At 39.0% G+C, this 25846-nt stretch overlaps 1 protein-coding gene across 5 annotated transcripts in view; it reads left to right on the top strand.

Moving 5' to 3' along the window:
• Positions 1 to 25846, top strand: part of SUCLG2 (succinate-CoA ligase GDP-forming subunit beta) — a 337465-nt gene that overhangs the window by 58759 nt on the left and 252860 nt on the right. For all 5 annotated transcript variants that reach the window (XM_027121350.1, XM_027121348.1, XM_027121346.1 and 2 more), the window contains exon 2: positions 1401 to 1542. In XM_027121350.1, the coding sequence (XP_026977151.1) occupies positions 1401 to 1542 (142 nt within the window). The remainder of the gene's footprint in view (positions 1 to 1400; positions 1543 to 25846) is intronic.

Genomic DNA, 25846 nt, shown 5'->3' with positions numbered 1-25846 from the left:
CTATCTAACTGGTAATTTTTTAGTATCTTCTGTATGCCAAGCACTATCACATTCTTCATAAAGACACAAAGAAGTTGAAGACACACTCTGTCCTTGAGTAGAACCCAGTCTTGCTGTAAGGTTCTGGAGCCTCTTTGGAATGCCTCTCTTCCAAAAGAGCTTCATGAGTGCGTTGTAGCTTGGAGATGCCAGAAGAACATGCCATTTTTAAGGACACATTAAAGGTCCTGAAAGCTAGTGGTTCCATGTGGTAAAGCCCTGTGGGCCTCAGTTTATGGTCTGCATGATATTGCTCGGACATCCACTGAGGTCCTTGACTGAAGCCGCTTGGAGGTATGTCAGGTGATCTTCCACCACCAGTATTGTGAGCCAGTTGTGTGATTGATTTTTTGGTTGGTTTGTGCATTAATGGCATCGTTATCTTACCTCTAGTGAACTGTGGTTCCTTTGCATCATAACTCATGGATAGAAATGAAACTAAGTGCATTCATTTTTTTCTTTTTTTCTTTTCTTTTAAAAACAAGGCTTATGGATTTGATAGGGAATGTTGATCTTATTCTAAAGCATGAGAAGAATTTATTTGTTCATGTCACTCCGTCCTTTGATTATTTTCTTCTAGCACAAATATAAATTAATTGATTAGTGCATATTGGAAAACCACTTTCACATGATTCTTACGCAGAGTTACTTTAATACACAAATTGCAGTTTTTAGGAACTAGTAGTTTCATTAATGGTGACTTTTTCAGGTTACTGTACTTAACTTTGGTGTGTGAAAGAGATAATCTCATTAAACACATAATGACTGTACCTAGGGTCCATTAGAAACCACAACAAAGAAGTGGATTAGTCTGTGGCCCATTGACCTCAAAGAGTTGAAACAAATTTCCTGAGATACCTTGTGATGATTCATGCTGTGTGTACAGTTATTAAAATAATGCTTTGAGCTTTGTTTGGAGTGGAGATGGGGGAAAGCATATGCTATATAACAGAGTCCTTAACATTTTTTAAAATAACTTTTTACTGAAGTCCTTATAGACTCACAGGGAGCTGCAAAAATAGTGCAAGAGTACACAGGTGTACTCTTCCCCCAGCGTCCCCTAGTGTTGACATCTTACATGGTTTGAGTACAGTATCAAAACCAGGAAATTGACCTTGGTACATTCCTGTTAACTAAATTACAGACCTTATTCATTCAGGGGTGTGTGTAGTTGTCCTTAACATTTTTGATTAGAAAAACAATTAAGCATGAAGAATTCATTATAGATTTTTTTTTCTTTTGCCTCCAAAATCTCTGTTGCCGATTGCCTTCTGAGGGTACCTATAAGACTGGCCCCATAAGTTGACTGTTATTTTTCATGCTGTTGTAAGTCTCCTTATCTCTCTCCCCAATTTCTCTAGGTGGTTCAGTTAACCCCCAGAAGATGGTTGAACCTGCACGAATACCAGAGCAAGAAACTAATGTCTGACAACGGAGTGAAAGTTCAAAGATTCTTTGTAGCAGACACTGACAATGAAGCTCTGGAGGCTGCTAAAAGACTAAGTAAGCTAATTCATAGTAGGTGACGTACGCTTGGCCAAATCAGGGAATTCACAGGTAGTGGTTTGTCACCGGCTATACTAACAGTGACAGGTACAGTGTAGAACTTTGAGTTGCAAGAGCAAAATGTCCAATTAAGAAAACTTTATTCTGTTACATGAGATAGCAGCATATGGGGTGCCACTCTATGGTAATTTTTCCTAGTCTCTCAGTCACCGTTTCACCTAGTTCTCTTATCTGTGGTTTAGTGGCTGCAAGAAAATTGGTTGAAGAGTGTAAAGTGTCAGAGAGAAGCCCGTTGCAGGGTAAGTCAGGCAAGACAGTTGGCATCCTTTATTAAGTCTCTTAGAACATGCGGAAAGTTTCCTCTGAGTGACTGGAGGAGAGAAAGGGAGGAATGTGCATTTTGAAGTCCTTTTTTGTTTTTTTTTACATCTTTATTGGCGTATAATTGCTTTACAATGGTGTGTTAGCTTCTGCTTTATAAGAAAGTGAATCAGTTATACATATACATATGTTCCCATATCTCTTCCCTCTTGCGTCTCCCTCCCTCCCACCCTCCCCATCCCACCACTCCAGGCGGTCGCAAAGCACCGAGCTGCTCTCCCTGTGCTATGCAGCTGCTTCTGCTGACTTTGGTTCAGTGTTTTGCCCTTTCATTTATCAGCTCTGTAACTTTGCGTAAGTACCTTTTCTTTTCTGTGCCTCAGTTTCCTTGTCTGTAAATCAGTGCTAATGTGTTTACCTCCCAAAGCTATTTAGAGCCTTTAAGGGAGACTGCACACTGGTACATGGTAGAAAATCTAATCAGTTTCCCTAGTTATAGATTGAGAAATTAGGACTCAGATTTTGCTATTTTTCAGTGAATATTCCTTCTTTTGCCATATAGACTCTCCCGTTAACAGTCTGGATTAGCATTGTCCATTAGAAATATAATGTGAGCCACACAAGTATTTTAAAATTTTCTAAGTCACCTTAATAAAAATAAAAAGAAACAGGTGAAATAAATTTTAATAATATATTTTGTTTACCCCAGTATATCCAAAATATTATCATTTCAAAATGTAATTAATATAAAACAATTTTCAAGGGGTTATTTTATATTCTATTTTTGTGCTAATGCTCACAAATCTGATTTATATATTACATCACCAGGACATCTCATTTCACAGTAGCCACATTTCAGGTGTTCGAAAGACACATGCTGTCTTGTGGCTACCCTGTCGGACAGTGCAGATCTGGACTCTAGAAGGATGTGCATGTGCATTCTTTGCCTGCAATCTTGGAGAGCAGTTGTTTGCCATTAAAAAAGAAAGCATAGAGCATCTGCTCACTGGCCTTTCCCAGGCAGCTGTAGCAAAGTTTGAGAGTGCTCTGTATTTCAATTTTCCAATTTTCTGTACTCTTTTAAGAGTAGGCGATGAGGTGCTTCGGTTAGTAATTGTTCTTTTATCTCCCTTTCAGAGTTCCCCCTGGTGCTTATACGCCAGATCCTTTCTCTGTTATTTCAGTTGAAATGTATATTTATTTTTTCTTTCAACAAATAGTTATTGTCAACCACGTTTTTAGGTCTGGTGGATGCAGCTGTGGAAGATGAGCAAGCCCTTTTTCTTCTTCAAAGTTACATTCTAGAAAGGAATAAATTTGTAATTTTCAGATGCTAAATGTAGAAATTGAGAGCAGTCTATATATATATATATTTTTTTTTCTGCGGTACGCGGGCCTCTCACTGTTGTGGCCTCTCCCGTTGCGGAGCACAGGCTCCGGACGCTCAGGCCCAGCAGCCATGGCTTACGGGCATGTGGGATCCTCCCGGACCAGGGCACGAACCTGCATCCCCTGCATCGGCAGGCGGAGTCTCAACCACTGCGCCACCAGGGAAGCCCGAGAGCAGTCTGTATTTTAAGAAATGAAAATTGGTTTTATTCTCAAGAACTATCAAAATTGGTTTTTATGGTTAAAAAAAAACAGTAAAATTAGACTTAAACCTGGATGAGAGTTCCGCAGTGAACTGTGGTAATAGGCTCAGTAAAGGTTAGTATTCTAACATCATTACATTAAAGGATTGTTTTCGTTTTATACTCCTCTGGTTTGGGGATTGGGTAATGAGAGCAAGAAGTGTGAGGTTCAGGTTGGCCTTTGGTCCTCATTTTCCCTATTATTTTCTTAAATGTGCTGACACTCTAGTAGTCCAGGTCTAAGGATCCTTCTTAAGGGAATTCTGGAAGCCAGCTGCTTACCCCCCACCCGCCTTAAGTGGAGCACAGCTAAGAGAATTTACCATTCAGATTTTCAAAGAGATTTGGACTTAACTGGACTAATTGGCGTCTTAGTCATGGATTTGTTTTATAAGCATTTATTTAGCCACCACTTTGTGGGTGAGAATTGTATACTGTGTTTGTCAGACAGGATTTTTGCTCTGGAAGAATTAGCAAGGTGATATTTATATGCCAAGGCAGGGTGGACAGAGGGGAAGAGATAGACAGTGAAGCAAGTTTAAATAAAAGAAAGTTAAATTAAAAAATGAAGATCAACTTTTAAAAAAGACATTTTGGTTCCTGAGGAGTGGTTTTTAAGGAGAATGAAACTGGATTGAGAATGATGTGGCTGCATGTGTGCCTTGGCCTGTGTATACCTGTGATCATCCTTTAGATGGGGTGGCCCTGGGAAGGCCTCACTGTGATCCTGCTTAGAGCTAAAAGAGAGTTTAGAGAACTAATCCGAGCACCTCATTTTCTGAATGAATGAGTAATCCTCCTCTTACTCAGTAAGTCGTTTTGGGAGAAGGAAGATCTCTGATTTTTGTTGTTGAGTAGACAGTTTTGGTCACAGGGGAAATTTATAGTACTGGAGAAGGAGATGGTACCAAGTCTAGTTGGTTAAACATGAAACAAGTTGATAGTAAATATGAAAGGAGGTATGCACATCATTGAGATTGCTTGGAGTGAGCAAAACGAAAAGGAGCTGGCAAAACTTCACCCTGTTTACGTTCTTGTCTCTGTAAGATTGACAAAACCAACAGCACAATTGGGAGTTTTACCAAGGAGATTTGAGGTTAAGGTTGAAGCTGGATCACACATACGTCTTTCTGACTGTCCTGAAAATGGGACCTCCACTTTATAATTACAGTATTTTAATGGGAAAAATTACATAGAAGAATAATATGTGTAACGTGCAGTAAGTGCTATATAAGATTTTATTGTTGTCATCATCGGCAGCAGCAGCATATAATTCCAAAGGGTTCACTGCTGTCATGATGCAAATTCACAGACAAATCAGAGACATCTCATAATGAGTATTCTGTCGATTGTATGTTTGGAGAGTTCACATTATACTTTGCGAAGTTTGTAAATGATTGAAATGTATTTGCTTACCTTTCTACTTTATTGATATTTGAATATGTCTTGAAATAAAATGACATTTTATAAAATATTTTGAAAATAAATACTGATATCAGCCATGCCTGTGATTTCCATTGTAATCTCTGTGTAGATCATCTTACAAATCTCTTTCTTTGTGTTTAAAGTCACATTGCTGGTTTTCTGTTTGCCATCCACTTAAGGGTATCTCTGTCTTTCCTGGCCCAGATAGAGCTTGTCATCTCTTGGTTGCTCCAAACTCTTTCTCCCTCTTAGCTCTTCCTACTTACCCAGCTGAGGTATCCCTGTGTCATCTTTAATGCTTCTCATGTCTATCATATTCAGTCATTTGCCAAAGCCTGCCGTTTTTAGTGCAGCATCATTGTTTTGCTAAAGCAACTAAACAGGCAAGATAAGGTTAAAAACTTGCCAAGGTTGTACAGCTAATAATTGACAAAGATGGGATTTCTACCCAGCCAGGTTGGATTTAATCTCTTCTCCAAGCATTTTTTCTCTTTGCTAACTTGATGATGTTCTTCTTGGGAGATTTTAATATGTGAGTCAGCATTTTTAAGATAGGAAATGCATATTAATAAGATTAGAAGATTGAATTAAAACTAGATGTGGCAGGTTCTAAGGCACAATTTATAGGAACTGTGTAATCTGAAGATATTTTCTTAAGGATTCATTTTGTTGTATCTCTTTGGGCAATAGAATGTTTTGCTGTGTAGTTATAGAAATCTTGTTAATTTGACCATTTGTTTCAAGTGGGTAATGCAAACCTTTTGTTTCTGAAACAATTCATAATGATAAGCTATTGAGTGAGATCCTCATTTTGTTGCACAGAAAATGAACTTACATCTGATTGAGAGAGTAAATTTGGTTTGGTGAATTAAGTTTTTAATATATGGATAATATTCATTTCTGCAGCATTTTTTATGAGCTACCTTTTGTAATCACGCTTTCAGGAAGGAGTTGTTTCCTTTGCATATAATTTTCTCAGTAGATTTATTAATTATACAGATTTCTGCTGTATGGATTACATTTAATGTATACAGTCAGCAAATAATTACAGAATACCTATTGTGTGCATGACTAATTTTTATGTTGTGTTTCAGTTCTCTTTAAAAATGAATGAAGGCAGGGCTTCCCTGGTGGCGCAGTGGTTGAGAGTCTGCCTGCCGATGCAGGGGACACGGGTTCGTGCCCCGGTCCGGGAAGATCCCACATGCTGCGGAGCGGCTAGGCCCGTGAGCCATGGCCGCTGGGCCTGCGCGTCCGGAGCCTGTGCTCCGCAAAGGGAGAGGCCACGGCAGTGAGAGGCCCGTGTACCGCAAAACAAAAAAACCAAAACAAACAAAAAATGAATGAAGGCATAAGTCTTTCACATAACTCAAAAGGCCTGTCTCAAAGATGTGTATAAAAGCATAGACGAAACTTATCTAGGACCACCAGTTTTTAGTTTTTGGAATCTCCACAGTTTATTAATTATTCCATTCATATTGATATGAGACTCTCAACATTTGATTAAGCAAGAAGATTGTATTTCAAAAAGTCAGTTTTATTTCTTGTCGGGAAAGAAATTGAAATGTGAATGGAGAAATTAATCTTTTCTCAGCTAATGATACGCTTCCTAAAATGGAGCTACGGAGCTTTTTATTGAACTCGGCCAGCTTTGGAGTGCTTTCAGCTACAACGTGTTTCCATTCGTCAATATGATAACTTATTCTTTTCGTTTTATATAATCACATCCTAAAGCCTGGTGAATTACTTACACCATTAAGGAGTTGTACTTTATATAAAAAGGGAACTGCTGCCCATTGACTACTGATTGACATGTACTGTTAATCCTGTGGGCAATTAAATGCATAGTAAGCCTCCTTGATTGCTGTGGCTTTGTCATGTCACATTATGTGGTTAGGATCTTGCAAAAAGATCTTCTTATAACCTTTGTGTTGAGATGGTGGTCATTATTGTCTTACAGTGATAGGTGAGGATAACACTGATTACTCTGTAGTAAATCTTCTTTTTACCACCGTACCAGCTGTCCATTATTTTGAACCTGCAGTCAAGAATGCAATTGCAAGGGTGCTGACAAATGCGGGCCATCAGAGGTTGAAACAGTTTCTACTTTCTAGGAATTGTGGTGGTGACTCAGCCAGACAGAAGGTGTTTATCGTAGGTCCTGAGACATAGTAAATGCTCAATAAATATTATTGTTACTCACAAAATTTTCATTTGCCCATGTTTACTTACAAATGCTCCCTAAAAGAACACCTGAATTGACCTTAAAGGCTTTCCCTGACTATGTTTATTAAGAGCATCCCATTCAACAAATTGTAACCTTTAATAATATTTCCTATTGAATATATTTTGCAAAGAGATTCACCCTTTTTTATAAAATGTTCTTTTCTCTTCTTCCTAAGTCTGCACATATAAATGGGCTTGCCTGGTCATCTCCCTAGAATTCCTCTTTGCTAGAATGTCTTTTCCTAATTGTCTTGTGCTGTTCACTGAATAGAAGTAGCAGGAGACCCATCAAGTGAAAGATGAAATTAAGACAGGTTGTGGGCAGGCAGGCTTTATGGGAGTGAACATTTAGCTTCCTGTCAGTTTCCTTAGAAACAAATGAGAACAGGGCTTTGAAAGTCTATACCTCAACTTGAATTTTGGCTAAGGCAAGGATTAGTTCTTCTCACATTTTAACCAATAAAAATAATAGTGGTGGGATTTAACCTTTGGCCTCTTGCCATGTTTCTGGCATCATGGTGAGCATTTTGTAAGTGTGATTTCATGTAATCCTCATTTAAACCAAAGGGGCTTTCCTTTTGGAACTGGTTCCAAATATCACCATATCCTGTGTGTCTATGATTGTGTATTCACGGTGACTAACATAATTTTATTCAGTCTTTTCAGTTCGTCATTAATGGACTTATTTATTAATTTTTTTAAAGGTACCTCATTATGAATGAACAAAGAAGTTATGTACATGGTCTCGTTTTCCAGGTTTTTCCTATGAATTATTTGTGCCTGAGGTCTTTGACTCACCCCAGTGTATATCGTGGTAGTTCTAAATCTACAGAAGATACCTTATGGGGTTATAAATGTAGAAAAGCTTTGCCTGGGGTGAGTAGGCATAAAAGCTAGCTTCTTATTATCCATCTGTCTGGACATATTGGCCTTTATAAAGAAATCTTAAACAGATAAATCTCTTTTGATTATCAAAGGAATATGCTTATTATTTTGATTTTGGAAAATACAGAAAAGCACAAAGAAGGAAAAACCTCCTATAATCCCATTACCCAGAGAGAACCTGCCTTAAGATCAACATATTTCCCTCCATTTTTCTTCTGCATTCATTCAGTCAGCAACATTTATTTCTGTGCACATATTTACATAAATATAATTGAGAGAGAATGTTTGTTTTTAACTCTGGGAAAATACTATGCATATAGTTTTGTGTCCTGCTTTTAAAAGTCCACATAATAACATGAGCATTACCTAAATATTAAATATGTTTTTCAGAAATATTATTGTAATGCTTGTATGGTAATCCCTAGATTGACTATATTATTTCCCACTGTGACTTACTTAGATTGTTTTTTCTGTTTTTGTATGTTAGGGAATTCTAGCTTATGTAACTTATAAACTGCCCAGTTCTCAGTAGCTTAATACAATAAGGAGTTCTTGGTCACATAAGAGTCCAATATGGTGTTCTTGCTCTGCCTGTAAGTGGTCACTCACAGATCCTTCATCAGTTCACTCTGTCCTCTTCAACACGTGTGTCTCAAAGATGACCTGGGGATTGTGTTTGTTTCAGTCACGTAAGAGGGGAAAAGAGCATGGAGGATTGCGTGTGGAAGTTTTGCACATACTGCATCACTTCAGCTCACATTCTATTGGCTAAAATTCATCAGATGGTCACAATGAACTGCAAGAGAGACTGGGAAATACAGTCTCAATGCATGCGTAGGAAGAAGAGGAAATGGGTTTGGTGATCCTGGTAGCGGTCTCTGTAGCTTTTAGAATTTGGGGGAAATTAGTCTCTGCTTCTTGGCTTAGAACGAGCATGGACTGTACAGTCAGAACATCATCCCAGGTCTACTTTGGTTACTTAAGCCACAATTTACTTGACTATAAAATTGAGGCTAATAATATGTATGTCAAGGAATGATTCAGATTAAAGAAAAAGACAAACATAGCACATGCCTCATATAAACGAGGTGCTCGCCAATTTACCTTCCTTCTTTCCTTCCTTCTTTTTTGGTCTGAACTGAGTGAATGTTTCAAGCCATCATAAAAGACATATAATAACAGCTATTAAAAACGTTAACAGCAGATAAAAAACAAACAATGCTCAGGGCTTTTGCAATAACACTGGAGTGTTGAACTATATTTAGTGTACAGCTCGTCAGATGATTTGATAATGAATATATTACTCATATACTGTTGGTTGATATTTTCTAGGGAGATGGAGCTATGTGAAGTCAAAAGTTGCATAATTTTGAAAGAAAATGAAAACCGTTCTTTCTTTACATTGCAACAGAATAAATATTACCTAAGGAATTATGCTTTTAAGAGGCTACGCTGTTCCCCAAGGTGGTTGTTACAGGAGTTGGCAGTGTTTAACAGATGTTCATAAATAGTACTAAGGCTCCACTTGAGTTTTCTAGGTTGCTTACAAAAAAGTCAGGAAGTGAACTGAAAAAATTTTAAATATATATATTGCTTGATCTACCGTAGGATGGATGAAAACCAAATGAGTAAACAAGCTACCTCAATTATGTATCTTTTTCTCCTTTCATTCAACATGGAACAAGCTAAGGGATTTGTGAGTCTGTTATTTTTCTCAGATTAAATGTGGACCAAGTATTAGAATTTTTTTGTCTTTCTGAGCGAATATACCAGCCGCTTCAGTATGCGGGGAAAGAAGTATATGGGATGTGGATAACGGGGGGAAAATAACAGTGCTAAAAGTATTTGATATGCAAAAATCAGACTGTTCCCAGAGTCTTCAGGTGCAAGGTGTGGCACTGAAAAACAACTTTACATAAATATATATTTTCTTTATAGATAACCTACATGTGTATCATAAACATGAGAAAAATCTTCATCCCTTCACTTTCTTATTGCTCAGAATCCCTTACAGCTTTTCCCTGTTTGCGGATTCACAACAATTAGAAATTCCCTTCAATTCCTCGATTACTGTTTTTTTTATAATGATAAAAAAATTGATGCCGAATAGTATCATGCATTTTCTGTACCTATTTAGAAAATCACTTTTTTTTCTTTATAATTTATTGAATTAACATTGATTGAATTTTGAATGTTGAACCAGACTTGCATTCTTGGAATGAACCTGCTTGGTCAAGGTATATGATCTTTTATTTATTATTGAATTCTGTAATAAATAATTTGTTTAGTATTTTTGTGTCTGTGTCTCTGAGGGCCGTTGGTCTCTACTTGTTTTTGTAATGTCTCTCTGTGGCTTTGCTATTAGGATAATGTTGGCTGCATAAAATGAAAAAAAGAGCCAACCCACCCCTTGCGCCTTCCTCTGGCAACCACCAATTTGTTCTTTGTATCTTTGAGTATGGTTTTTTTTTTTTTTTTTAGATTCCATGTGTAACTGAGATCATATGGTATTTGTCTTTTTCGGTCTGACTACTTCACTGGGCATAAGAACCTCAGGGTCCATGCATGTTGTCATAAATGACAGGATCTCCTTTTTAATGGCTGAATAATATTCTGTTTTAAATACATGTGTATGACATCACATATCCTTTACCTAGTCATCTGTCTATGGACAATTAGGTTGTGTCCAAGTCTTGGCTGTTTAGTGCTGCAGTGAACATGGGGGTGCATATGTCTTTTCAAGTGAGTGTTTTTATTTCCTATGGGTAAATACCCAAAAGTGGAATTGCTGGATCATATAGTGGTTCTATTTTAAACTGTTTGATGAACTTCCATACTGTTTTGCATAGTGGCTGCACCAGTTTACATTCCCACCAGCAGTGCAGATGTTGTCATCATATTGCTGTGGTTTTTGCTGTTATGGTGAGTGGTGTGCACCACATCTCAGTGTGCACGGGGTGGGGGTAGAGGCTGTCATTTAACTTGTGGTGTGTTGTTTCTCAGAAAGAGGAAGCACATGACTTATGAGACAGTTGTGGGCTGACCTCTCCACACAATACTCTTCATATAAGAAAGAGATTGTATGTGTTCCCGTAAACCAGGACAGGTTTCAAGATTCATCTGGCATTTAACATTTTTTTAAGTGTCTCTAAGCGTAGATGACCATCCTTACTGGTTTGTCTGGATAGACTTAGATACATCTGTTGTTCCAGAACCATTATTAATAGCAGTCACATTCACTCTCAAACTGTCTTCATTTAAACAATAAAGTAGATGATCACCTTACTTGTAGAGTAACTTTAAGAATGACTCCTTGATAACAGTGGTCCTTTACTAAAGCCTGTTTTATGGAATGGATTATGATGGTTTTAAGTATTACCCCATTAATTCATGCAGCTTTTAAATGAAGAATGAAGAGGAGATGAAAGGGCTTTCCTGATACTCTTAGGCAGCAGTCCCCAACCTTTTTGGCACCAGGGACTGGTTTCGTGGAAGACAGTTCTCCCACGGACCGGGGCGGGGGATGGTTCAGGATGATTCAGGCACATTACATTTATTGTGCACTTCATTTCTATTATTATTACATTGTAATATATAATGAAATAATTATACAACTCGCCATAATGCTGACAGGAGGTAGAGCTCAGGCAGTAATGCGAGCGATGGGGGGTGGCTGTAAATACAGATGAAACTTCGCTTGCTCACCCGTCACTCACCTCCTGCTGTGCTGCCTCATACCACCAGTCCGTGGCCTGGGGGTTGGGGACCCCTGCTCTTAGGGATGACTTCAGGAAGCCAGCGTATAAACACAGGACAAAGCTTAGTTCTCCATTCCAGGGCCAAGGGTGCTTCCCATTCATCTTTGCTTTCCTGGTACCCAGAGCATAGTATAGGTTCCATAAATGGTTACTGAATGGAAAAATTAGTAAGAGAACAAACACTCCAAGAAACCTTCCATCTAGGTTCACAGTTGCCAAGCAGGGCTTCTAGGATGTACACACTCATTGGGTTTTCTCTTATGCCACTGGGTCACGTCCTTAAATTTGGCTTAGGGAGAAGGCAAAACTAAGGGAGCAGCAGCCCCATGGGCCACGGTGGAAAGGTGGGAGGTCATGACGGGAGATGTCAACCTGCCAGCTTTGCCTGCTGCCAGCTTTCTGGCAGAAATTAGTTTAGGATTTTCCTCAGGCTGGTCCTCCTGTCTAATGCCACTAAACAGCCTTGGCCAATATGTGGGGATGGTCAGGTCTTCTGATATTGCCAGGAACAAGTCTACTTAGACAAAGACAGCTTCACTTTCTGCCAGGTTCTCTCTGAGCTCTAGCAGGTCATGGTATTGATAGTCCCTATTTATATCACCCAGCTGTGCTTTCAGTTATAGCATCACTGGATGTTTGTTCATTTAAATTGAAAGGTATCTCAAGAATGCTCATTTCAGTGCCATTTTTTGTTACTTCATCTGCCTACTGATGGAAAAAAAATAAATATTGTACAGTATTATACAGTAGCTTTCCATCCTTGCCATAGTGTTTTGTTTATTACCCTTGGATGAAATAAGAGATTGGACTGTAAGGAAACCAAGGGAGGACTCAAAAAACACTTGAAATTTAAGTAATCTTTTCTGTGTGATGTTAATTCATTTAACAGTGATTGGGTGCCTCCAACGATTGAGACACTGAGGTTGGTTGGGCACAAGGATGACCAAGAATAGTTGGTGCTTCTAAGGTGTTCACTGCCTTGTAGAGAGACTGATGCATACCCCTAGAAATGCAGTGATGGTAGAAGCATGGCTTAATGTTATGGGCACTCAGAGGGGAAGGGTGTACCAATCCCATTGTGGATGCTGGACGATCAGGGACGACTTCCTAGAAGAGGTGAAAATTACATTTCCTTTTTGGCTCTTTATTAAATCTAATACATCTAATGAACAGACTTTATTCTGACCCTAGAATGGAAACCTTGGCCTTATTTTTTTTCTCTTTGGTTCTGATGGAAATGATCTCTCAAAATGATTGGTGAGATATTGGTAATACTAGCTCTGAGGAGAGAAGCCATAACTTAGATCATTTTGTTATTTGTGTGTCAAGGTAGTTACTTGTAGGAAAGAGAGAAGTGTGCTGTCCAAGGGAAGTGTAGATGGCTGCCTTCTTAGATAGGATTCTGTGGACAGTGCCCTAACGGATACTACTTTGAGTAAGTTCCAGACCTCTCCTTGCCTTTGTAGGTTGTGAAACTTTTGGGAACCCAATCAGAATTCATCGGACTGTAGAGGTAGTTACTAACCAACCAAACTTATGAGAATGATGTATAAACCAAAACCCAAAACGGAATGCTTTTCTTGCAACTGCAATGTTCATATCTGCCATCCTGTTGATGTCTTAGAAGGCAGACCTGTTGTTTTACCTTTACACAGGTTTTTCCCCTTCTCAAGCAGAAGAGTAAACTTCAACAGAAGCTGAGACTTTCATTTACTCATGGACTCAGTAAATATTTATTGGGTGCATGTGCTAGGTGGTGGAAAATACAACAGCTAACATTGTCTTGAGAACTCCATGTATGTTTAATAACTGCTGTTAAATGCTTTGCCTGGGTTTTCTCATTGCATCTTCATAAGACATTTCTGAGATATGTCATCATCCTCATTCCTAGTTTATAAAAGAATCCTCTCAGAGGCCCCAGGTGGTCCATATAGGTTAGACTCTGAGGTCGCACCTTCACTAACTGTACTGGTGTGCTTCACAAATTCCCGTCCAAATGAAGCACCTCTGAGTGACAGAAAAGCAAAGTCAAGGGCCCTTTACTTCTGAGCCCAAAGTCAAGGGACCAGGGCCTCTAGCATCGAGAGCCCTGTTCATAAGGTTGTTTGCCTTCACCCAGGGACTCTGATCCATCTATTCATACCCTCTTGCTCCCTAAAGCTTCATGTAAAACACCCTAGACTGGGCAGGCCCCCACCAAAGCCCTCCCTTTCTGCTTGAGGCCAACGTGACATCCTATCTCCTGGGTTGATTTTATTAGTCAAAACTGTGAGGAGTGCTGGTGTGTCCACCTTCCCTGCCATGAATACTGTAAGCAGCACCCATTAGCTGAACGAGGAACTGGGTCTGTTGTGTTTCACATTACAAAGATACTCTCAATATAGAAACACATCCGCTGCCATGATTCAATGCCTTTTAACTTCACACTTGTTGGAGTTTAAAGGGGTCTTTTGTGAACATTGAAGTCCCTGAAGAAGGTGGACAGCTAAAATTTTCCGCTAGGCCAATAGTATAATAACTAATGATGGAGAATGGGCTACAAGTCTTTCATTGCTTCTGTTTTAACTTCTGTAGCTAAAAGGCCAAACAACTTTTTATTTGTTCAGCTTCCCTTGATTTAAGCAAAGTAGTTTTAGTGGTGGTGGAGGGTTGTTAATAGGGGTTTGATAATGAGGTACTCTTGCATTTGGAAAATGTGATACAACTAAAGTCTTGTATAATTCTCTCTGGTTTTTATAAGCTTATGTCCAGCTAGCATTTCCCCCCCACACCCCATTAAATCCCTTTTGAACTTTTAATTTAAAAACTGTATCAGTGATGGATAAACATAATCTATAGCGCTACTATTGTATCGATTCTCACTTTCTGTTGTCAATAATAAAAATCTTTTACACTTCAGACCAGGAAGGTATCAGATTAACAGATTTTCTGGACCACTGGGCATCATTCAGTTGATATTCAGTAACTTATTTAGAAAATATTGAATATTTGAGCTTGGTGGGGATACAGAGTATAAACAGATCAACAAATTATTTACAGAATATGAGAAGTGCTGTGACAGAGGTAAACAAGTGGTAAAATCATGGAAAACTTGGGATGGTCAAGAAAGTCTTTGTGGAGGTGATTTTAAGCTAACGTGTAAGGATGAAAAGGAGCCAGTCATGAGAAGCACTGGCAGTAAGGTGTTCGAGGCAGAGGCAGCAGGTGGGGCTGAGATCGTGTATTAGAAACAGCGTTCTCAGTCTGAGAAACAGGAAGGAGACCAGTGAGATTGAAAGGCAGTGTGGTGAGAGGGAGATGAGAGCCCAGATCATGCAGGATTTTGTGGGCCAGGTAAGTATTTTGAATTTTATTCTAAGTGAAATGGGAAGCTACTGAAAGATTTTGACAAGAACCCACATCAATTTGGTATCACCTCAGCAATGCTAGATGCCAAACCATCCCCAAGCTTCAGTGAGTCATTTGTTCTTGCTCAAACATCTGCATATTGGCTGATCCAGGGAGGTCTCACTGGGCTTGGCTATAAGCTACTGTTTGGGTCCAGTTCTGCTCCATGTTACTTTCATCCTCCTGGACCATCAGGCTAGCTGGGGCAAATCTTCAGGGAAATGGCCCAAATGCAAAAGATTGAGCCGAGCCTCTAGCATATTTCAAGCCTCTTTGCAATACCATCTGCTAACATCCTACTGGTTGAGCCCAAAGACAAATGACCAGGGTCTATAGTGGAGGGAAAGTCAGCGGGACATGGCAAAGGGTGTGAATCCAAAATGGGGCCAGTGATTCATTTGACCACAAGCAATGGCCTGATTTTTTCGATTTTATAAAAAGTTCACCAGTTGAATTAGGGCGACCGACTATCTTGATTGCCCAGGAATGAGTGGTTTCCTGGGCTACAGGTCTTTCAGTGCTAAAAGCAAAAAAGTCCCAGGCAAACAGGCAAACTGGGATGAGTTGGTTACCCTATTATGGATTGTCCAATGGTGAGTTGATTAGCAGGGCTGCAGGAGAAGTAGGGAAGAGGTAGGCTGTTATGATTATCCAAGTGAGAGAAGACAGTGATTGAATGGTGAGGGTGGCCGAGGAGCTAGGGAGAGGTGGATGTCTTAGGCAAATATTTTGAAGTTAGAGCTCATGAGTCTTGCTGATATATGGGATGTGGTGGATGAAGAAAGGAGTTGAGGACATGTTAGACCAGTTGAATGTAGTATTTGCTAGAGTATGGTGATCTGAGTAAGCTAAAGAGTAGAATAACAAATTTTAATAATTATTGCAAGAATGTGATAACAAAATAGTACTTGCAAATGCATTCTATATTGTAGTTACACAGTATGGTATTTCTTTTGAAAACCACACCAAGGAAATCAGTGAAATAAGTGTAGAAGTTGCTATATATCGACCCAGTCTTATAATAATGTAAACAAATTGTATCAGAAAAATGATTGCCACTAACAAAGGGAATCTTCCTGATAGCCTTCACTGGCTACCCCAGCTCATCATGGATCTTTACTCCTATAATGAGCAAACAAGCCATGGATATTGGAGAATGCATGTGTTCTCTTCATTTTGATTTGTCAGTGGCTCAACCCATCCTGATTTATAGTTTACATTGTAATACTATCTTGTGTGACAGTGTGCCTGGTGTGGTGGAAAGAATGTTTGAACAGGATTCAGAAGGTCTGAATTTGAGTTGTGGCTTTCATATTCACCATTTTCTACTCTTTCTTTTCTTTTTTTTGTGGGGGCCACACATTACATAGGATTGTTATTAGACAATGCCAGTTCCTTTTCCCCACCTGTCTAGTTTGATATCTTGAGTGATTAGGAGGACCGTTTCTCTAGAACATTCAGGGATGCTAGGTGAATTAACATGGAGTTAATATCAGTTTTCATGTGGGCAGTGCCACTGAATACCTTTGTGATCCTGAGTAACTTGCTTGGCATATTTGGACTCAGTTTGTCCTCTATGAGCTGGGAATCACAATTTAAGGATGTTATGAGGATTACATGAGACATTGTGTATGAAGGAACTCTGTGAGGTCCTATCGGTAATATGTTTTTCCTTCTCCATCTCCAACTGGACAATCAGTTTCCAGGCCTGAATTCATATTGGCTTCTTCTTTTTTTTTTTAATCTACTGTGCCTGTACCCTTACATGTGGTGGTGATGAACACATATTTTTAGAAGGCATGGCAAATAAAGTATCTCCTTTCTGATAGTTCTTGATTCTTCTACTTAACCTCTGTGGACTGTGTTGGCCGCCTCTGTGAAGCCAGACCTCCTGAATTTTTCTTACAGTTTTTTACATGAGGTCTTGGGCAAGTTACTAACCTCTCTGTGCCTTAGGTTCCCCCTCTAAAGGACTAATAATATTTCTGATGTCAGAAACTTGTTGTCTCTTCTTTATGTTAATTGTAATAACTCATTTTGTTAACACAGTTAGATCAGCGCATGGAAATTATAACTGTCCAGTAAGTGTTAGCTCCTTTATTATTATTGCTGTTACTATTTACAAGTAAGTTTCCTGCTGAATTTACTTGATTTGTAGACCTAAGAGTGGGATAGAACTATCTGGTTATATAGAAAATTGCAAAGCCTAGGTCATTGTGAACTCTAAGGGGTACTTTGGAATAGATTTCCAATATTTATTTTTTGGTGATTTTTCTAGTGGTTAGTGTACCCCATTTGATGAGTTTAATGCATTGTGTAAAAGGGTTTTTGATCATCTAAAATGCAGGCTTTTTGAATCTCAGTCCACTGAAGTCTTATTTTGTTTTCCCTTGTCCTGTATTGGACAGAGTCCATTTTAACTTTTACTGCACTCTGGCCAGCTCTCTGCTCTTTTTAAGTATTTGGGTTTTTCTTTTTTGCCTTAGCTTCTTTATATGTTCTGTTTGTGCTCTTGATTTATTAAATCTCCAAGACCATCTCTCCTCTGGGACGGGAGGAGAGGCTTCTGGACAGACAGCCTCGGAGATCTAACACAGCCTCAAGGGTAGACTTCATGCTCAGTTCATTCCAGCAACTGACTAGAGATCAACAAATGCATAGCACTAGTGTATATTATGTGCTTTTCCTGGAAAACAGATCTGTATTCAATGGGCTAAATAGTAGAAGAGGCATTTTTCAGTTGGCATGCCTTTGTAACTATAAATAACTATAAATAATTCTAGAAGGTTTTTTCTTTAAAGAAAAAAGAAAATTCTCTTAATATCTAAACTCATGGGCAGTCTGGTATATTTTTCCTTCTGGAAGGATGTGGAACTTTGAAGGATAGAGAAATAATTTTATGAATACTTAACACTTTGAAAAAATGAAATGAATAGCAAAACTCCATCTAGCTCAAAAGTTTCTTAAAGGCCACAGTAGCTTTGAGACTGGCCATGGAAATTGTTATGGTCTTCACTTGGCTGGAATACATAAGGAGGCATGTTAAAAAGAACACAATACAAATATTATTAAATTACACTTTTTATAGATATTTATGTATGATCTCATTTGTTCTTCAGATAATATGGGGGGGCAAGACAGGAATTATTTCTCTTTCTCCAGTGAGGAAACAGGCTCGGAGAGCTCAAGGGACTTGATCAAAGACTCACAGTGGCACGTAGGCCCACCCCCAACATTTGTAGGACCAAATAGAAACCCACATCCCATATGTTCAAAATATAAAGTTATAAGTCAAGCTAACAGTCTATCAGATAGACTAACATATACCCAAAATGGAATAAAATGTCTTACCTAGACAAACATACCTTCATAATGATGTGGGAGGCTTGGCTTAAATTTCATATTCCTGGACTTTTTTTTTGGCCACGCCCTGTGGCTTTTGGGATGTTAGTTCCCTGACCAGGGATTGAACTGGGGCCCTCGGCAGTGAAAGTGTGGAGTCCTAACCACTGGACTGCCAGGGAATTCCCCATATTCCTGGACTTTCTGGAGTTTCGTGTAAGAATGTGCAGCATAGGGATTACCAACCCCTGGCCTGTGGTTCCTCTTTTCACCCTGGCTCCATCCCATATTGTAAGATGCTTCATGTGCATTCATGCCCAGATCCATCCACCTCTCTTGCGAATAGCCACCCCACAAGCCTAAGGGTATACATAGCGGGTACCATGTTCTTCCCTTGGAAGGCCAGATCTTGAGAAGAGACCCACACGAAGCCATTTGGGCACAGACTTCAAGGGGATAGACTCTGGGCATGTCCCCCTTGGTTTTATGGACTCCTTATCCCAACCTATCATTAAGTCTGGTTATGAGGCCAGTAGTGGGGTATCCAAGATACAGGTTGGATTCAAATGGATTGTTTGGCCACTTCAGTCACATTATTAGTTAATTTAGAGGAAAACAAAGTTTGTTCCTTCATTCAGTATGCATTTTTTTATGTGCAGGTACTTGGGGCTGGAGATGTAGCTGTGAATAAGACGTCTATTCGGAAGAACTTTAAATTCTAGTGGGAGGGGATAGAAAAATGAACATGTAAATAATTATAAAATAATGTCTGAAGGTTATCAGTGCCATCAAGAAAATAAGACAGTGAGCTAGTGATCTAAGGGGAGGGGAGGGGAGGGACCAATGGTCAAGGAAGGCTTCTCTGGAAGTGACATTTGCAGTGTGAATGCTGAACAGCTGCAAGGAAATCTAGGGGACGTGTTCCAAGCAGGAGGAATACATGGGTCATGGCCCCAAGCTTGGAGGCTTCAGGGGACAGAAAGATCATCATGGAAGCTTGGGTGTAGTTGGTGGAGTGGAACGAAATGAGGTTGGGGAGAAGAAAGGTTCTAGGAGGTCACTGGGATGTTGTCAGCCCTGTAAGGGATTTGAATTTTTTTCCAGTAGGATCCTTTGGATGATATTAAACAGGGCAGTGATAGTAAAACTTCCTGATGCAATTCACTACCTAACTGTTAACTCAAAGTGGCCTGTCAAACTTTTAATTATTTTTCCAATATTAAAGGAAGCCCACTGCCATACAAACCCCACCCCCCTCTTACAGTAGTTGAACGTCACAGATACATTTTGTGGACATTTTGAAGACTTAAACACTGGTGCTCCTGGCAAATAATGTAAAAAAAAAAAGGCCATATATTTAGCTATCAAGTTTCGTGTCTTTTGCTAAAAATATAGAACCAGGAGAGCTCTGAGCATAAATATAGGCATGCTCTTGGTGTTGGTTATTTTATAACTATTCTTAGGTGCCAGATGTCTTCACCTTTGTGTGATTTATAGTAATGTAAGTAATGTGTTGGAGACTAACAAATCAAAATCTCATTTCAGATGTGTGACACAAATGTTGTGTGTTGACTTATTGTTTCATGTGTTAGATTGCTCATACAGTTCCTAAAATACCTTCTTGAAAGGAGTAACAGGAAGAAGCAATTGTGGTACCGGATATTCAGCTGTGTGTACTTTTTTATTGGTAAGAGATTGGTAATAAATTCTTAATTGTATTAAATAACGTGTTAGCGTACCTCAACACAGGGACACTCAGCAATTTAAAATCTTTTGATAGCAAAACTCTGAGAAGTAGCTTGCTGCTTGTTAAGGAAGAACAAAGACAGACCAATTTTAGTTTTTATTTATTATAATGATTTTTTTTTTACTATTAAAGATGTTTTCTCAACAATAACCAGATGTGTAACACAGAAGCAGCTGCATGAAATTTTCATTTTTATGCATGATATTGGAAATCTTAGACAAGGTTTATTGTATGTTTGGAAAATGAAATGATCTTTTCCTAGTCTGAACAGCTGTGTAAAACAGAATGATAACATCTTTTCCTGTCTCCAAGTGACCATCAGTTTTTATGGGATTTGACAGGTAATTTATTAATTTTAAGAGGTTTGTTTTAGTGAAATGTTAGCAAATATGCTTGTAGCGGATTTTTAGGAAATACCATAAAGCTCTGGAGTTTTTTAGGGCTGTCCTAAAGGTCTGGTGGAATCTTTAAGAATCTTTTTTCTTGTGTGTTTTGAATAGATTAAAATATTTGCCCATGAATGATAGAGTAGGGACTGCAGGTGTCAGCGACACATTTGACAGTCATTCATTTTGGTTTTGGTTGGATTTAGGATTACTAACTGTTCCATTGAGAAAGAGTTTATTGAATTTTTTTTCTTTCATGTTTCTGTTGTCTTTTTAATATAAAAATTAAGTCTAAAAAATAAGTGGTAAGTTGCTTTTTAAGCTCTGTCATCCTCCATTGCAGCTGTCACTGCACTTTGTTAGGGTCCTCCTGGCATCTTCTCACATCTTGCAAGATGTCAGCTCTTTTTTCATGTTCATCTGTCACTTTTAAGGTGTCACTGAATTACCTAGGCTGAATGCAAAACGATATGAAACACCACAGTTATTATGCTGACTGCAGACGCATGTGGGAATTCTTTATGATAGGCCCTTACTCATGTCATAGTACTTTATTTATTCCAGTGTGCTTAGCAAGCCAGCCTGGCCTTGTTTTTCTCCAGGTAGATCAGATGGCTGGAAATTGTCCTACTTATTTTTATTTGGGAAGCTGAAATATTAAGATGAGTGATCATGCTGGGTGAATAGAGTCGAGCTTCATCACTTCTCTCTCTGCCTCTCAGTCACCAAGTGATGCTAGAAGATTTAATCATTTTTAGCTCAGTTCCACAGTCTGCAAAATGAGGTTTATGACATTTTATTCTCTACTTCACTGGACCGGCATTAGAAAAATGAATGAATGTGGTGACTGTTTATTGGATGGCATTTGCTGAGTGTGTCTTTTCAGAGTTCCAGACGTGATCAGGTAAACAAAACAGTTTAAATTATTATCTATAATATGGCTCTCTGATAGTGGTGATGAGGATAATGATGATGGTGGTGTTGGTGGAAGAACAGGAGTGATTATTGTAAATGGGAGGCATCTTAGAGTAGTGACCAAGCCCGTGGACCCTGGAGCTAGACTGTTTTGGTTTAAATCCCTTTCCTGTCATTTACTAGTTGTGTAGCCTTAGGCAGGTTACTTAAATCTCTGAACCTAGTAAATGTCAGATTTGAGATTAGGACCTGCACCTTCTTGGCATGAGTTCCTGACCACTGTACTATGTTGCCTTCAAAACAAAAACAGAAAAGCCCCAGAACATGTTTTAGAGCATTTCAGAAGGTCATCTGACAGAGTGTTTAAAAACAGGAGAAGCTAGAGACATCCTTATGTTCTTTAAAATACTCATTAAAATTTTAAAAATACCCCACAGAGTCATGGATATGAGACCAACTGGGGAAGGTAGATTAATTGACTTTCTGAGGACTGAGGTTGGCATATTGGACTCTGCTACAGAGCTTGCTTATTTCTGATCTCTCACAATCAATGAATCTTGTTATTATGAATAGCTCTTTTTTTAAATTTTAAGCAAAACACTTCATTTGCAAAAAGAGATTATTGTCCCATGCTTTCTAGGTTGTTTTAACAGCTTGATGAGAAACAACAGCTCTCTGAGGTTAACTGCTACTGTTCTCTGAACTTTGAAGTTTCTGTCATGTGAATCTGGTTTTGGAGATTTGGCCATAGTAAGGAAGGAGCTTCCCCAGATTGCCAGTAGCTATAGTCTCGGAGGAAATCATTGAGAGTTACAAGTAAGATACTCTATCCTGGTAACGAAAAGGAAAAAAAAACACAAAACACAAGACCCTGGTTAAAAAGTGGAGATAATAGTTTCTTTTGGAATTACGTTGCAACTTATTTCACTGCACAAGTGGTTCTGATAAAGTGGAGGTGATTTTTTGTTAGTTGAGGATATAGGTTGGTTGCTGTTGGCATTATTTTGCAAATGTTGAGGAAAATCTGTAATGGAAATAATTGAAATAAACGGGGCTTCGTATTGGACAGGGGAGTGAGAGTGGCAGCAGGGAGAAAGCATTTTGACGTGGCAGTTTGTGCATTCCCAGTGTAGTCGGCAGTTATACTCTAGCAGCTTATTGGCACCGGTGGCAGCTGGAGAAGGGTGAGACAGTGGCCCCATTCTGAAGAATGTCCTTTGCCTGCTCGCCAAGTATCACAGTGCTCAACCTGTACCGATGTTCACAGTGTGATCATTTTCATTATACCTTCCCTTATGGCGTAGGAGAGCAAAAAGGAGCAGAGGGAAGTATTGAGTGTTCTCTTCCTGTTTCCATGGTCAACACCATGTTGCTTCGGAGCTGATTCAAGAGAGAGCTGGATACAAAGCAGTGATAGTCTCATTTTGAGGGTTGGGTTGGTAGGATAAATTGGAATGGCCCTGAGGCATGAATGTGTAGGGGCTAGTCAGAATACTAAAGAGGTCAGTATGGCAGAAACAGGCTAATGGGAAAGAGAGAGCACAGTAGGAATTGGGATACTGGGAATTCAAATTGTGTAGGACCTTGTAAGCATTTGGAGGGATGTTGACTTTAAATTTGCATGAAAAGAGAGATCACTTTGCAAAGGTTTTATTTATTTGTAATTTTTTTAACAAGTTTATTGAGTCATATTTTACATATAAAATTTACTCACTTTAGGAGCATAGTTCAGTGACTTGTAGTAGTAAATTTACTATCATTTATTCCTATATGTAATCATCACCGTAGTCCTGTTTAGAAAATTTTCATCCTCCAATAAGATCCCTCATGCCTTTTTACTGTTAATCGCAGCTGCAGACAACCATTAATCTACTTTCTGTTCCTATAGATTTGCCTTTTCTGTAAAGGGAATCATATAACATGTAGTCTTATTTCTGCTTTTGTTCACTTAATGTGATTTTTTTTTTGAGGTTCATTCATGTCACTGAATGTATTAATAGTTTCTTTTTTGTGTTTCTGAATAACATTTTTTGGATTAGTATTTGTTGTATGGATATAGCACACTTCATCTGTTCACTCACCAGTAGGTGGACATTTAGGTTGTTCTGAATTTTTGCCTGTTGTGATTAGTGCTGCTATGAACATTTATGTGCAAATCTTTATGTGGAATGTGTCTTTATTTCTCTTGGGTAGTGTGATAGGCCGAATTCTTGCCCCATGACCTTTACCCCTGGTGTTGCACCCATAAGTATGTGACTTTCCATGGCAAAAGGGACTTTATGGTTATAATTAAGGTTACTAATGAGTTGACCTTAACATAGGGAGATTATCCTGGATTAACTATGTGGACCCCATGTGATCACTTGAGCCCTTAAAAGCAGAAGAGGAAAGTAGAAGAGGAATTCAGAGATTGGAACCATGAGAAGGATTTGATGCAATGTTGTTGGCTTGAAGGTGAAGGATCATGTGTCAGGAAAAGAGAGACCTCAGTCCAACATATGTAAGGAACTGAATTCTGCCAGTAACCTGTGAGCTTGGAAAATGACCCTGAGCCCGAAATGAGTATCATAGTCCTGGCCAATACCTTGATTTTATCTGGGTGAGACCCTGCCACACTGTGCCACACCTCAGACCCACAAACACTGTGAGATAATAAATGAATGTTGTTTTAAACAATTAAGTTTGTTGTAATCTGTTACAACAGCAAAAGAAAACTAAGAGAGTAGATTCCTAGGATGGAATTGCTGGGTCATATGGTAAATTCCTACTTTAAAAACTTTGCAGTGGTTTTGAACGGAGCAGTGACATGATATTTTGAAAGGATCCTCTGGCCATGCTGAAACAGGCCTGTAGAGGGGCCAAGCGAGGGCACAAGCAGGAAGAACAGCAGACAAGTCAAGCAGATGGTGGCTCTAACCAGAGGTGCTTTGCCCAAGTTGGAATCAGGATAGAGCCATGGATGACAGAGGCATCTGGAGCAGTTTGGCCTTCTTCTGGGGGTGGCATGGTGGGAGGTGATGGCAGGTCTAAGAGTCCTCAGTGATTGAACATCCCAAGACCACTGGTCAGTCTCCAGTGGAGTCTGAGTCCTCAGAGGAGGTTGATTCACTGGTAAAAGAAAGACACTGTAAGATATTTTCTCTTTTATCATTGCATGTAAATAAGCATCCCTTACTCACCACTCTGAGAAAACTAGTCACCGGTGAAGGTGATGGTTGGTTGACAGAGGAAAATGAACATCAAAATGAATAGACTAAGATAATTGTCTTAAGAGAGAAACATAATGTGTCATGTAAGAAAAGGTGGTTTTGAGGGTGGGGAATGTCATTCTACACAAATACATGTGTGGTTTGATATATTCCTAGTATTTACTAGCAGGCATTAAGTACAAAACTTTCAAAGGACATATTTTAGCTTGATTTGACCTAGGATAAGCAGACTTCCTAATTTGGATATTTTAAGTTCATATTTAGTTCTCCAAGTTTTTTGAAGCAAATTGATGACTCGCTCACCATTTTGATATCTTAAGTGTATGTCTGACAGTTAACCATATTGGTAGAAGTTAGCCTTACCTGACTGAATCCCATAAGCTTCTTAAATACCTTTGGGTCTTTTCATACATGTTATTTTTCTCTCCCTTTGGTGCTATAGTGCTCACCTCACTTCTTAGGCTAATACTCTAAGAAACTTCTCTGACCTTCCATTCAGTCTCCCCTTAAGATGCTGCCACTCCAGGCACTTTCGTCATCGCATGCTGTTTTGTCTTTGTCTGCTTCTCATCTGTCTCCCTAACTTGACATTTGGCTCCAAAAGTTTAGGGTTTGGCGTTCACCATTGCATCCCTGGTGAAAAGAACTTGACGCTGAGAAGTGCTTAGTACATACTGGTTGAATTAAGCAAAGAATCACAGCTACCACCTTATTGCATGCCCGTCTCTTTAAAAAAAATACTTAACATTTAATCTCTTAAAGAAAGAACAAGTGTTCTGGGAAAGTCACTTGTGATTGACAGACCTCCCAATCCTTTTGACAAGCAAATATGGGAGTATATTATGTTGACCACAGACATGTGTGTGCCACATGTGGTTGCTAAGATCCTTTTCAGCGTAAAGGAAGCAGCCATATGCTAAGCACTTTCATCTTGTGCCGTATTAGTTTGGCTGAATCTTTGGAGTTTGCTCTTGAGAAAACACTGCCACGGGAAAGTCTAAAGATTGTGTTAAACAACATTGGTTAAATGCCTTACTAACTCCCTTTGCATCACTGCCCAGGGATATGT

Source organism: Aethalodelphis obliquidens, unplaced genomic scaffold (genome assembly GCF_003676395.1).
Source record: "Aethalodelphis obliquidens isolate GAN/ISIS:26980383/991018 unplaced genomic scaffold, ASM367639v1 scaffold22, whole genome shotgun sequence".
Taxonomy (NCBI): domain Eukaryota; kingdom Metazoa; phylum Chordata; class Mammalia; order Artiodactyla; family Delphinidae; genus Aethalodelphis; species Aethalodelphis obliquidens.
Note: the sequence above shows the minus strand (reverse complement) of the source record. Positions and strands in the feature narration are given on the sequence as shown.